The 15,470-nt window shown below is 34.6% G+C and overlaps 1 protein-coding gene across 3 annotated transcripts; it reads left to right on the top strand.

The window, feature by feature from the left end:
• The first annotated feature begins 6 nt into the window (after positions 1-6).
• LOC131595932 (uncharacterized) lies at positions 7-11,097 on the top strand. Of its 3 annotated transcripts, XM_058868469.1 has the most exons (4): positions 7-3,679; positions 5,912-9,674; positions 9,829-9,927; positions 10,993-11,097. In XM_058868469.1, the coding sequence occupies exon 2, from the start codon at positions 6,889-6,891 to the stop codon at positions 9,151-9,153; it is 2,265 nt and encodes a 754-aa protein (XP_058724452.1). In that variant the 5' UTR covers positions 7-3,679; positions 5,912-6,888; the 3' UTR covers positions 9,154-9,674; positions 9,829-9,927; positions 10,993-11,097. The 3 variants fall into 3 exon arrangements, 2 of the variants coding, with proteins under 2 accessions (XP_058724452.1, XP_058724451.1); XM_058868468.1 differs by lacking the exon at positions 10,993-11,097 and having other exon boundaries at positions 9,829-10,039; XR_009282113.1 differs by lacking the exons at positions 5,912-9,674; positions 10,993-11,097 and having other exon boundaries at positions 9,829-10,039.
• The last annotated feature ends 4,373 nt before the right edge of the window (positions 11,098-15,470 follow it).

Raw genomic sequence — 15,470 nt, 5'->3', positions numbered from 1 at the left:
TCCTAAACCCCTTTTGATAATTCTATCGTTGCAGTTTCTCACGTCCGAATGAGTAAGAGAATCGTTCGAGAAAGACTGCCCTTTAGAATTACACCCATTAACTGACCCGGGGTCATTTCCAGAATTCAAGGGAAACACCAACTCAGCAGGATAAATAAAATTTTCCATTCTATCTCCCAAGTTTATGATCTCACGCAAATGTTTCCTGACTTTTTTGGAATTTTTCAGTTTATTACATTGGTCATCAAAACATAGTGCCTCGCGAATTCCTTTCACACCTCTAACGACGTGCATGGGGCTTTCAACAGCGTTTCCAATAAAGCCTTTATTAATTTCCCTGGATCCCACATATGAACCAAAGGAATTATTAATTAAAACATTCCTTGGTGGGTCTAACTCTGCCTTCGAAAAAAAATCCTAGCTCCAACTTTGGGCTTGTTAAAATGTTGGCCCTCTAAAAATTATTCATTTGGCCCAAAACCGGTAGGCCCCACCAGACTAATATCCTTGTTGGTAGAAGATTTGACCTCCTCCTCAATGTTTATCATCCTCGCCGCTGCTATAGGAACAAAATTCTCTTTCTCAATAAATGCTTTGCTTGTCGTACCCTCCACCCTAGAAAAACTTTCACTGGAAATGCTTTCTAATCTACTCTGCACATCCCTTTCTGGCGCAAGGACTTCACTTTATCACCTAAAAACACGGTGTCTTCCTCAACCATCTTTCCTCCCTGTGATTGTGAAGACTGTCTGTCCGCGCCTCTGACACACCTCGAAGCTACCAAACCCTTTTCACCCAAACACACGCTAGTTGTGGCATCCTCAGCTTCATCCATCATCTCTCTCTCCGTCGTCGATTCAGATTCTGCCGTCTCCTCCGAAGAAAATACCGATCCCGACAAAGAATCATCCATGTTGCTCACCCGTACCGACGCTTCCTCCTTCACCAAGATGTAGAACCACTCCCCGTCTATCGAAACGAGAATCTTCCTATTTATAGTTTCCAGCGGGTCAGTGAAAAGCTTCAAGCACGTGACGTCCAACCTAACTTATTTTCCTTCCAGAGCTTCTCCATTAGCCACCATCCCAATGTCAGATAAGAGAAGGTCACAAAACCTTTTGTTCCTAACAAAACAAGGACTATTGTATATAGATACCCACACAGATCTAAAACATTCCACATCCTTCTTCGACCAACTCCGAACCTCTTTGAACCAACAACTCTTCCACTCCCCTATGTCCCTAAGCAACCGCTCCAGACCCCCTTCGACATTCTCTTCCAACAAGCAAAGGTTTGGCCCCAAGGGAGTTGCCACCACAGAAAAGATGCCCTCCTCCAACAAACTCTTGCTCACGCCAAATGCCAATCCAGGTGCTTTCGTAATCCCCACCATTGCGTTGCGGTAACGATCTTGTTCTTCTGCATTAGAACTGAAGAAAAAAGATTTATTAATGTCCTCTTTTATGCTGACTTCCCCTGTATTTGTGACTGACTGATTGTTCTTCGTTAATCCTTCCCCTTGCTTGTTTGTGATCTTTTTAGAGACATTGAGCTTCAAAGAATCCGCATAAGATAAAGGTTGGTGCTTAGCATCTCTTTTAACGCCACCCCCTGAACCCATGTCTTTCCTCAAAACTCCCTTAGGATTATCTCTGTGAACGCCTAATGAAACGTCCCTGAATAAAACCTGATTCTCCGGTAGTAATCTTTTTCTCTGCTCTGTCCTTTTGAACTTAGACACATTAGCCTTCATCTTCCTGCCTTCAAGTTAAGCCACAGGTTATCCAGTTTGGTCTCCTACAATCTGACATCTTCAACGTTATCGAACCTCGCAAACCCATACTTTTTGCCTCTCCAATCTTTCTTTGGTGGTATAACAATTTCATCCAGCAAGCCCAGTTATTTGAATTCGAAAAAAAGATCTCTAGCTCTCCATTTGTGATCAAAATCCGTTATAAAAAACGAAGTAATTTCGCCTATGTCTCCCTCTATGGTATTCTTCAAAATATCCCATTTGCTATTTGCTAAAGCATGTCTCTCCTTTCTTATCACCTTTTGCCACACACCTCTATCCCTTGAGCAGCCATGAAAAACCAGAAAAAAGACAAAAACCTATCACTGTTTCTCTCACTAACTTTCTCTCTCATGAATTCATCTTTGTTTAGTTATCCTTTACTTAATTTATAAAAACAAATACAATAAGATATGAAATACCATAAACCAAACAAATTATTCATGCAGGACATTGCACTATATTATCAGTATTAAGCTACACAATGTGAAGAAATTCTAGTAATAAAATAAGTTACCGTTTACTTACAAATCAATTTTAATTAACAAACTAATTTTAACACCAAAGTTGAAACTATTTTCATCCTCATACCTATTTTATAAACAATGGATTGGTTTTTAAACTAAACCCATTAAAATGGATTCGTTGTTGTAATTTGATAACCATGCACACGTAGGCAAAAAAGAACGTTGCTTTTAATTTATTTAGAGGTAGAATAATCTTATTAGGGCAAAAGGTGTAGGAATGCTAAGGTTCAAGGTCTTGCTCAAACCTAGAGTTACCCCAATAAAAAATAGAATTTACAATGTTGTAGACTACAATTACACAAAATTCTAAAATATTATATTGAATAAGTATACTTAAATTACTTCGGAAGGATACCAAAAGTGTTTGTATCATTTAAATGAAAAAATAATGGAAAAATTGTGTTTCGTTGCATTTTATACATTTTCAGCGTCTTAAATGTCATTTTGAATCATTTTACTGTCTAAGATAAAATTTTGGTTTTAGATCGGTAAAAATGATTCGATGCAATGCACAATATTAATAGGCAAAATAATTCATGTTTGATTTTTAACTAACTATTTTATGAATCTACGTTGCGTGTAGGATGTATTGGTGCACTCGTTTTATTTTTTCGACGCTGTTTGCGGTCGTATTTTTATCTATCAGAGTCTATTTAACCAAGTATTTTTAATTGAGTTTTTGAACTTTTCAATATTTTTTTATTAAATTTTTCGCACGTAGATTATGTTTATATATTCATTTTATTTTTTATATTTTTTTGACCAAACACGCATTTGACAGTAATTCGTTTTGGTTTCCTTTATTTTTTTATCAAACCTCATCCTTCTCCCACTATGCTTTGCATCAACAAACAAAACAATCCTCACCCTGCATATTTCAAAACCTCACTCTGAAAAATTAGAATTTCAAACCACTATCACAACCCTAATTTCTATCCTATATAAACCCGCCCTTACACTCTAAATTTGAGGCACAATAAAGTTCCTCTACAAACTATCCATAAATCTCTGCTAAAGAAAAACAACAACCTCATAGCTCAAATCCTTCTTCATCAAAAAACCTTCACTTCTCAATCTCCCTTCAACAACAAGCTCATAAAATTACTATCAAAAGCCTTCACTCTCTTAAACTTTACCCTCAAAAAACAACTGCCATACCCATATTTCTCTTTCATTTTTCCAGAAAAAAACAACCGCTATATTTGAGATTCTTCCACTTTCCGTCTAGCCAAAAACACAAGCTACTTCTACCGGATAACCACTAAAACAATGGCTTTAAAGTGATGTTTTTATCACTGTTATCTAATTTTCAGGACTGAGTGCTCTACTACTCGAGCATTTAGTCAGAGCAGGAATAAAGGTAATTTTTGCTTCAATTTAAATTTGTAATCTTTTGAATTTTTTGTGTTTTTATGGATTAGATTCATAACATCCGACAATTCTTAAGAACCGTTTTTAATTAAATTTAGGAGTAGTGTACTTACTGATTTTTATTTATATTTTTTAATCAAAGATAGTTCACTTAAAATTTATTCAATTAAATAAAAATTAAAAATTAAAAAATTAAAAAGAATAGCTTGGAGAGGAAAAAAAACAATAGAGAAACAAAATAATCGGGTTGGAGAACCCTTAGTTCTCCCTTATTAATATATCTTGCTTACACAAAAAAAAAATCAAACTACAACATAAAAAAATTAATGACACTAATGGCTGAATCATAAGAGAGTGAATAAAAATATTTTTTTACTAAAAATTAACTGTCATATTGTAATTTAACTAAATTAATATTAAACTTTATATCAAATCTAAATTAATAGTTTGTTTTTTGTCAAAATATATTTACATATATCACGGAAGTAATTTTTAGTTCTAAAACATAAGATAGAGACAAAAATTAAATAATTTTAAAACAGAAAAAAATATTAGCAAGTAAAATAGAGAGATCAGAATTATTTTTTGGTAAGGGGTGAAAGGTTCTGTACCATGATCTTTGTTTTGCAATTTAAGTATCATTGATAATCTTTAATAAGTTTAAAAAGCATTAACTAAATAAAACTAAGAAAACTAAAAGATAATTTATAGACGGCCAATTTACCAGCATTTAGAAAAAAATATTAAAAAAAACACGAAATCTTGACATTAGTAATAACACCTGCAGTGTATACTACTAATTCACAAATGGAGTGCATGAGTTTTTTATATTATTTAATTTTGTTTAAAAAAAGTAATAATGATTTTTTAATAATTTAATTTTGTATAGAAAAAAAAGTAACAAATAATCCGACATGAGATTTTCTGTCTCTTATCTTTTCATCTTTCACCTTCTTCTCTCTTCTAATCCAATTTCTTTTCTTCCAACATCTACCAGAAACTCTCCTTTCTTCTACTCTAACTTTTTCCATTCTTTCAATCATGTTTTTCTTTCTTTTTTTTCTTCTTCTTAATTTTCTTTCATCCCTTATTTCTCTTTATTTATGATTTACTATGATTTAGATTTAACTTTGTAATAAAGAACAATATAATTACTTAAGAGAAATGGATAGAAAAATAGAATTCAAATTATATCTTAAAATATTTTATAATTTATGAAAATACTGTTTTTTTTAAGTAAGAATATATTGATAGGAGAACCCAAGTTCTCAAACTTGATACAAAAGGATAAAACGCGTAAGTACGCGGAGAAAATTATACGCCAAATACATCTTACGATAAATATTGTTTTGAGTTTAAAATTTATATTTTTTTGTTGTTTATGAACATTTATAAATTCTTAAACATCAAAATATGAAACTAATTAATTGTATGGTAATAGTCGTTAATATATTTCAAATATTGGTAAATAATTTTTTGACATCAAAATACCTAGGATATTCAAGTATTATAAAATTGGTTATATCTGAAATATTGGCTAATACATCTCGGAAGTTGGTTAGTTAATTTTCAGACATTAAAAATGAAAGTAAATTAAAATGTAAATTAATTATTTTAGAAGTTAGTTAAAAAAATTTCAAACATTAAAAATATAAAGTAAATTACATGTGAAATTAAAATGGTTAATTGTATATAAAACGTTGGTTAACACTTTTGAGAAATTGGTTAATCAATTTTGTGATATAAAATAGTTAAGTAATTTATCATTATAACAAAATTAGTTAATTATGTGTAAAAATAAATTAGTATAAATTAAAATATGATTAATATAATTATCTAAGTAATTTATTCATAAATAATGTAGTTGAATTTATTTTATGTTACTAGAGTTTAGTTTTAACTTAAGAAAAGAAGTGAAGAGAGAATTCTTTTATTTTATGTTTGAGTAAGGTCTGGCTGTCAACCTAATAAGCATTAATTAGCTATGTGATCAAGGACTTTACTCCTTCTGAATGTCTAGTCATCAATAAAGACAATGAAGTATTAATGAAAAGAGGCAGGTCTAATAAAATAAAGTCACAAACTCACTGGCTTCTACTACTGGTGGTGTTGGTTTTTCACATATTTTGTCATATATCTTATATTAGCATGTTTAAGCTGCTACTACTATATTTACGAAAAATATATTAACCGTTGCGAGCATTTCTTCTATGATTGATAGCGCTAAATCCTTTGCTTGGGATAATCAAGTGACCAACCTGTTGAAAGTTTTGTGGGATCTTAAACTTCCGCCTAAGATCAAAGTTTTTGGTTGGAGATTTTTCATTGATCGGCTTCCAACTAGAGATCAATTGTTGAAAAGAGGTATTGCTCTTGCCTCGGGTCCGAATTGTGTGTTGTGTGACTCCTCTTTTGAATCCTCATCCCACCTTTTCTTCAATTGTCATATGGTGAAAGGGGTTTGGAACCACGTTTTCATTTGGCTTGGTATAGCGGAGGAGATCAATTTGGAAGATTTGTTTTGTTTCGAAGCTATTCAAGAGAAGGTGAAGTGTAGCAACCGTAGAATCATTATCAATTTCGTTTGGGTAGCTACTATTTGGAGTCTTTGGCTTATGAGGAACGCCATGATTTTTAGGGGCGAGGTGTTTAGTTTTGAGGTGGTGTGTACTAACATTGTCTTTCTTTCTTGGAGATGGTTGGATTGTGGATATACTAAGTTTAAATCAAACTATTATGAATGGTTTAAACTTCCTTTATCCGACAACTGCATACCATAGTGCCTTGTTTTTTTGTAAGGGTTGCACCCCTAGTGCGATTTTTCAATCAATTGCTTATTAAAAAAAAAACGAAAAATATATTAAAATAGTAAAAAAAAAAATCTTGCACCGTTTGAAAATTTTAGAAAAATAATTTTTAATTTTACTAATAAAAAATTAGTATTGTAGTAAAAATAATTTTCCATGTCCTAAGAAAGAAAATGAAGATATTATTTTTATTCTAATAATTTTTAAAATAAAGAAACTATTTTTACTCAAAGCAATCTCCTTCAAATTGATTTCGTATATGAATTTGAGGACGAGTTGCACAAGTTGAGGTGAAAAGTACAGTAAAATAACAACCAGCTTAGAGCCAGGTTTAATTTCTACCTCCACAAAGTAGTTGAAGAGGTTACAGTCGTTGTTTACATCAACCGTAATGTATCTTTCATTGCATTGTGTCATTGCATTGATTCCCAAATCCAACAATCCTCAATCTCTAGGGGAATTTCGTCCCATTTGTTTGGTGGGTAGTTTATACAAAATTATTGCAAAAATCCTAGCGACTAGAATAAAGGAGGTCATTGGAAGTCTAGTTTCTACCAACCAAACCGCTTTTGTCCCGGGTAGAAACATGTTGGATGGTGTTCTTTTGGTCAATGAAATAATTGATTGGTTGAGAAGGAAGAAAAAAAGTTGTCTCTTGCTTAAGGTCGACTTTGAAAAGGCTTATGATTCCGTTTCTTGGAATTATCTTAGGGATACTATGGTGAGGATGGGTTTTGGAGTGAGGTGGATGAAGTGGATGGAAGCTTGCATCTTTAGTAACCACATGTCCGTTTTGGTTAATGGAAGCGCAACCAAAGAATTTAAGGTTCACAAGGGCTTAAGACAAGGTGATCCTTTGTCTCCCTTCCTCTTTGTGCTAGCCATGGAGGGTTTGACCGCTTTAGTGAAGAAGTCGGTGGTGTTGGGGAATTTCAAACCTTTTTCGTATGGGGAGAACGGAAGTGTGGACATCCTTCAATTTGCGGATGATACTATTTTGTTAGGCGAAGCGTCTTGTGATAACATTTGGAATATGAAGGTAATTTTGAGAGGTTTTGAATTGGTTTCCGGTTTGAGGATCAATTTTGCTAAAAGTAACATCATAGGAGTTAATGTGGGAGATTGGCTCATTAACGCCGCATTGTCTTTCCTTGCTTGCAAGAAAGGATCCTATCCTTTCAAATTTCTCGGTATAATGGTGGGGGACAATCCTAGAAGGAAGAAAGTGTGGTTGGAGGTGGTTAATAACATTAGGAGGCGTCTATCCTCGTGGAAGGGGAGAAATATTTCAATGGGAGGAAGAGTCACGCTTATAAACTCGGTCTTGAATTCTATTCCTATTTTTACTCTATCTTTCTTCAAGATTCCCGGAAAGATTGCTAAAGAAATAAGGAAAATCCAAAGCGAGTTTTTATGGAGCGGTAGGCTTGAAAGAAGGTGTATTCATTGGGTTAATTGGGGGGTGGTGTGCAAGTCTAAGGCGAAGGGAGGTTTGGGGGTCCGAGATGTCAAAGAAATGAATAACGCACTTCTCTTGAAATGGAAATGGAGAATCCTTAATGACAACGAAGCCATTTGGAATAGTTTTATCAAGGAGAGGTATTGTTGTCCTAAAATTAGGATTCAAGATACCGGAGGCGTTTTGCATAGAAGCGACGATTCTATATGGTGGAGAGATTTGTGCAAGATCAAGGTGTTGGATGAAATCATCGACAATGGTTTTTCCGGTTGTTTCACATGCTTATGCAAGGATGGCAAGGATATTCTCTTTTGGCACAATAGATGGTTGGGTGATTTTTCTCTTTGTTTGGAATTTCCGGATTTGTACGATTTATCTATCAAGAAGCTTTGTACGGTGGAGGAGGTTATGGAGTGGAACGGCGGTGTTTTAAGGTGGGATTTAGACGGTCTGTTTTCGACCGGGGCTGCCCACGGTATCTCTGCCTCTGCCGCGGCAGCAGCTGGCAGTAGCTGGGCCAGATTTCGCGACGGCTTCCTTGAGTTCGTTCCTAGCGTGCAAGACAGCGATACCTTCTCGTGGTCGTTTGATGATAACAACGTCTTCACCGTTGCGAGCATTTCTTCTATGATTGATAGCGCTAAATCCTTTGCTTGGGATAATCAAGTGACCAACTCGTTGAAAGTTTTGTGGGATCTTAAACTTCCGCCTAAGATCAAAGTTTTTGGTTGGAGATTTTTCATTGATCGGCTTCCAACTAGAGATCAATTGTTGAAAAGAGGTATTGCTCTTGCCTCGGGTCCGAATTGTGTGTTGTGTGACTCCTCTTTTGAATCCTCATCCCACCTTTTCTTCAATTGTCATATGGTGAAAGGGGTTTGGAACCACGTTTTCATTTGGCTTGGTATAGCGGAGGAGATCAATTTGGAAGATTTGTTTTGTTTCGAAGCTATTCAAGAGAAGGTGAAGTGTAGCAACCGTAGAATCATTATCAATTTCGTTTGGGTAGCTACTATTTGGAGTCTTTGGCTTATGAGGAACGCCATGATTTTTAGGGGCGAGGTGTTTAGTTTTGAGGTGGTGTGTACTAACATTGTCTTTCTTTCTTGGAGATGGTTGGATTGTGGATATACTAAGTTTAAATCAAACTATTATGAATGGTTTAAACTTCCTTTATCCGACAACTGCATACCATAGTGCCTTGTTTTTTTGTAAGGGTTGCACCCCTAGTGCGATTTTTCAATCAATTGCTTATTAAAAAAAAAACCGTAATGTATCTTACGTGCTGCTTAAAATCAACTTTGGGATAATTAGGTAATCAGGTTATTTGATCAGTTTCCAAAGTGGGGAAAGCATTGAAGAAAAATGTGACGGAAATGAAGATGAATGCAAGCATAACAGAAAGAAAATTAAAATGTTGCTATGGGAAGTCATGTTGAATAGCAGTAGTTCACTTGTCAAAGATTGTTACTGCTATTCAACACGACTTCCCTTAACAACCTTCTAATTTTTCTTTCTGTTATGGTTGCATTCGTCTTCATTTCCGTTACATTTTTCTTCCCCTCTTTCTCCACTTTGGAGACTGAGGTAACACAATTACCTAATTAGCCCAAAGTTTATAAGGAGCATGCGAGATACTTTAGATTGATGTAAATAATACTTTGTGGAGGTGGAAAATGAACCTGTCACAAAGCCGATTGTTATTTGGTTTCACAGAGGTAAACTATTCATCTAATTTATTTTTACAATTTACTTTGTAGTTTAATATAATACAAGATAGAGTTTGAGATTGACAATTTCAAAAAATAAAAAATAGATGAGAGCATTGCAGAGAAACGAAATTATCATTTACGTTGTTATTTAATTTTGCAGGGTCTGATTGCTCAGTTGTGGAAGGAGCATTTGGTCAACATGGGCCTTTCAGGCCCACCATGTGAGGTTTGGTCAAAAACCATTACTGCTGGAATAAAGGTAATTTTACTTAAACAACTTGATTTTTCTTCTTGTTGTAAAGCTTGATTTTTCAGCTGAAGTACTGTTTTATATTTATGGCAACTTTAAATATAGTAGCAAGTGAAGTGATAAAAACTATTTATTTTATAATTTTTATTTAATATATATATATATATATATATATATATATATATATATATATATATATATATATATATATATATATATATATTATATACTAAATATCTTAAAGTAATGAACGACATCTCTCATTAGCTAAACTAAATACTATGCTAGAATAAATACGATGCTAGAAATTTCATATGTATATTTATGTTTTTATATAATTAAATTTCCATGATATTATATATAATTTATGATATAAAATTTTATTGAGTTTTTACTTTTCTATTTTTTGATTTATGAAACCTTATTACTTATAGTTATAAATTTGTTAAATTAATATTAATATATAACTTGTTTATTTAGGCTAATATGTTGGGTCATATTAGAAAATATTATAGAGTTTAGTTATTTTTCTGGCTTACTTTTTTAATTAAAAAAATTAAAATTGAAAACTTATGTTTGATTAGTTAATTTATAAAAAAAAAAATTGTTGTGCTAATTTAATTTTACAAAATTATAGTTATAATATTTTAATTAATAGTTATGGCTCTGTCTAATATTTAGACAAAATGCAACACTATTTCTTACACAACAAGTGTCAAATCCGACACTTTTTTTTTTGGAAAGAAATTACTTTATTAAATTCCAAAAACAAGAATTACATGCCGATCCAAGATCCAGGCTTCAACAAAACATGACAACTAAAAGTTCAGCTATCAACTACTACTACTAGCAATTACATGATTCCTTAGTTTGCTAGATAGTTTACATCTAATACTAACTCTTTCTTGGATCCTGTATATGATATCCAGACTAGGCCTAATCAGATTGAAAAGCATATCATTTCTCAAAAGCCATATTTGATACATAGTTTCAGCAAGGTTAATACGTAACAGTTCTCTTTTCCATCCTTTTTTTGACAACTCCATGATAAGCCATTTCTTTTCATTGTCCCAGTTCATGTTCTTTCGATGATAACCATTCCAAGCTAACATATGTCTCCACACTGTACCTGAAAAAGCACAATCAAAGTAAAGATGGTCCAGAGTTTCATGTTGCAAGCAAAAACAGCAATGACTGTCATTGATCATCCCAAAGCGCATAAGTCTATCCTTGGTGGACAGTCTTCCCCACAAAACAAGCCATAGGATAAATTTGGCCCTAGGGCTGGCCCGGTTCTGATAAAACAAATGTCTCCAAGGTACCACATTGCTCTCCCCACTTATACTCTTATAGATGGCAGTAGTGTTGAACACTTTTGTGTTATTAAGCTTCTCCCATGCCTCATTATTTTGAGTATACACCCTACACTTTAAGATACTGTTTAACATCCATGAACTGGTATGTAAAACACTCCATTGCAGAACAGGTTTACCTTTTAGGAAGTAAGTGTCAAGCCATCTTATCCGAAGCTTGTCCTCCTTGTTATGAATGTTCCATAATAATTTCAGAATGGCTGCTTTATTCCACACGACCAGCTTCCTGAAGTTGAGGCCTCCCGCATTTTTAGGCTCGCAAACACTGTCCCAGGCTACCAAAGCCTTCCTTCCATCAGCTTTTGCAGACCATAAAAAGTTCCTACACATTGCTTCAATTTTCTGTATAACCTTCTTAGGCAGAGGAAAAACACTCATCCAATATCCAGTAATAGATAGAAGCACACTTTGCACAAGCTGTTGTCTACCAGCATAACTCAGAAACTTAACCGACCAGTGTTGAATCCTCATCATCATTTTATCAATCAGCGGTTGACATTGTGCCACAGAGATTTTCCTACTTGTTAAAGGCACTCCCAAATATCTAATAGGAAGCTTACCTTCAGCACACCCAGCAGCACTCCTAATAGCTTGTTGCTCTTCCATTCCCACACCACCTAAGAACACCTTACATTTGTCAGGATTTGCATTTAGCCCAGTTTCCTCAGAGAAGCCATGGAAAACTTTCATCATAGTCTGGACAGAAAGACCATCCCCTCTAGCAAATAACATGAGATCATCTGCAAAACAAATATTGGTAATGTTCAGCTTTGCACATCTAGGATGATACTTAAAATCCTTTGTATGTTTGAGTTCCAGCATACACCTATGGAGATACTCCATAACCAGTACAAACAATAGTGGAGATACAGGGTTACCCTGCCTCAGACCCCTACTAGCTTGTAGGATATCACTAACTTGCCCATTGATCACATATCTGTAAGAAACTGTTCTAACAGCAAGCATAATCCACTCAATGAATTGAGTGGGAAAACTCATCTCTGCCATAATTGTTTCTAAAGCATCCCAGCAAACCGTGTCATACGCTTTTTGTAAATCAATCTGGATTGTGCATCTAGGCGATATGTGCTTTCTATTGTAACCTCGAATCAATTCATGTGTCAGAATGATGTTATCATGTATGCTCCTCCCAGCCATAAAAGCTGTTTGACTATCATGGACAACAGTGTGTATTACCTTGCTCAGCCTAGCAGTTAAGATTCTTGATATGAGTTTGTATATAGTTGAACAACAAGCAATAGGTCTCATATCTCTCATGGTCGAAGCATCCTTATGTTTAGGAATCAAAGTCACTAGGGCACAGTTAGCAGCTTTGTACAGTCTCTTATTTCCAAAGAAATCATGAACTGCATCTATGACATCTCTCTTGATAATGTTCCATCCTGATTTGAAGAATTTACCATTGAAACCATCCAAGCCAGGTGCCTTACTATCTCCCATACCTTTAAGGGCCTGCTGTCGCGGGCGAAAAACCGTTTTGTTCCTCTTTTTTGTGGGATGAGACACCTGATGCCTTCTTTGGGCTCGAGTGCTCATAAAAATGATTTTTCTTTTATTTCGACCAAACTTTTTATTATTTCCAAAGGAGGAAAAGGAAAAAAGCTGCAATAACCTAAAAGTGGGGGGAGATCTTGGGTAAGAGGGTTGGTTATACGAAGGGAAGGTATTAGCACCCAACGTATCTGTAGTACTCTACAGGGTTCTTTATTGTTTTTTATTCCATGTTACGGTGGAGGTTCTGTTGTGAAATAGGTGGGACCTAAGGGGTTTGTTTGATTATGCTCGCAAAGATCATCGCGATCCTCTGCATACATATCCCTTAGAGGGAATCAGAGCATCTGTAGCTCGGGGTCTACGGGTGCTAAGGTTTGAATGGTTTTTTGTGTTTTGTTTTGCTCGCCAAGGATCGACCTTGTGCCTACGTATTCTCAAAGGGATGTTGAGAAAGTCAGAGCAATCGTAGTTCCCACTTATGCTAGTGGAAGCCAAGAAAAATAGACAAATGTCGTCTAAATGCTAGATGTATCTAATCTATATCATCACATACATCTGTTTGATTTTGTTTGAAAATCTTTTCATTATAAGCCCGGGGCCATGCCACTTAGGGTGCTTAGAATGATAAAGATGTTTTTGTTGTTTAACCAGCCTTGTGGCAAAAGTTTCAATGAAGTCAGCCTTGTGACAAAAACTTTGATTAATCAGCCAGCCTCGTGGCAAAAGTTTCAATGAAGTCAGCCTTGTGACAAAAACTTTGATTAATCATCCAGTACGGTGGTAAAACAGTTTGATTGATTAGCCAGCCTTGTGGCAAAAAGAAAGTTGGATTGATTAGCCAGCCTTGTGGCAAAAAAGTTTGATTGATTGATTGATTGTTTGTGATGATATAAAAGAGATACTCCTAGCATAGAGATGAAAAATGTCTAATCTCCTAGGGTATTTGTTTGGATATTGAGGATGCTTATAAGAAGCCCGTGGGTCCTTGTACGAAGCCCAAGAGGAGGCTATTCGAGGGTCCTTGCATTGTAAGCCCAAGAGGAGGCTATGGGAGGGACAATCCAGGGTCCTTGCATTGTAAGCCCAAGAGGAGGCTATGGGAGGGTCACTCGTTTGTACAAAGCCCAAGGGGAGGCATGGTATAGTTGGTTTGAGCTCTTAGAGCGATTTCACCGGGAAACCATACTCTATGTCCTAACCTAAACTAGTGGAGATTCTTTGCACGAAGCCCAATAGGAGGCTATGGGGAACCTAGTGTTGTGCTAAGTTGAATAAGCATATAACACAATCACAAGTATGAACAAGTACAAACAAACATGAACAAGTACATGAACAGTTATATATGACAGAGTGTGTGTATATAATGGAGTTTATGAAGGAAATATACCTGTAAGCATGCTCCATTTGTATATACGGGGGCTCGGGACTCATACTCGGGGAGAGACCCATTGAGTTTATTCAAAAGCTGTGTAAACAGGTATTTACAAGGGGGCTTGGGACTTATACCTACGTGGAGGCCCATGATATTTTTGGGAAGATTTAAAGAAACCTTCATTTTTGGTTTGTTATTCAAAAAAAACAGATTGAGATATGTACAAAAGGCGTACAATGAAATACCTAATTTCATGTACTAGAGTGGGTATGTACGAAAGGGCTCGGGACTTATACCTACATGGAGGCCCATGGTATATTTACAAAACATGGTTGATCGTTTTATTTACAGACGCGTCGTTTGTTGTTTTGAAAACAATTTGAAAAGTATTGTTTTGAAAGAGTTTTCTGTACAAAGAAAAACTGTATAAAAGGAGTGGGTCTTATACTCTCTAATATTCGAGAGGCCCCTGTTTTATTTTCATAAAACAGGGTGGATGGTTTGAAAAAGATGTGTGATTTGTTGTTAAAAAAAACTGTTTTGAAGTTTCGGAAAAAGTTTTCTGTTTAAAAAAAAAACTGTACAAAGAAAAAGAAAAGGGACTTATACTCTCTAATATTCGAGAGGCCCCACATCGTTTTGAAAATCAATTGATCAATTAAAAAGATTTAATCAATAGTTTCAAAAAGAAATGGTTTATTATTTTGAAAAGAATGATCGTTTGTTTTAAAACAATTTGAATTTGACAAAAGTCAACTTAATTAAGTAAAAATCAAATTTTAATGCTTAATTAAGACCTAAAAAATTAGGGTTTGATCACAAAAATATTTACAAGTGATTAGGTTTGAAAAATCAAATGAAAAACAAAATTTAAAGTATTAAAAAACACTTAAAAACATGTCATTTTAAACCTATTTAAAAATGTATTAAATAAATATTTTTTGGTGATTTTTTTTGGTATTCATAAAATACATATATTAAATGAGAAGTGTACAAAAAATGAAATTAAAATGAGTTAATTTGATTGGTTAAATTAATTGATGAAGTTGTGTAAAAAAATAAAGAAAACAAGTGGTAAAAAAAATGGTTTTGTCTCCACTAGGGCTTGAACCCACGCCCTCTTTCTCACCAGCTAAAACACTTGCCAATTGGACCACGCGCGTGGTCTGTTTAACATTTGCAACGAATGAATTATATTTTGAATCAATTCCTAATTTCAGTTTCAAAATCTGGCGCCAAGAACACAACCCTAACTTGAATTTGAAAAATCTGAAAACTGAATCATTTTGATC

The sequence above is a fragment of the Vicia villosa genome, linkage group LG4 (genome assembly GCF_029867415.1).
Source record: "Vicia villosa cultivar HV-30 ecotype Madison, WI linkage group LG4, Vvil1.0, whole genome shotgun sequence".
In the NCBI taxonomy this organism is placed as follows: domain Eukaryota; kingdom Viridiplantae; phylum Streptophyta; class Magnoliopsida; order Fabales; family Fabaceae; genus Vicia; species Vicia villosa.
This window is presented reverse-complemented; position numbering and strand designations above follow the sequence as displayed.

Coding starts and splice junctions, on each gene's coding strand:
- LOC131595932 (XM_058868469.1), top strand. CDS start 6,889: ATGTATCTTTCATTGCATTGTGTCATTGCATTGATTCCCAAATCCAAC.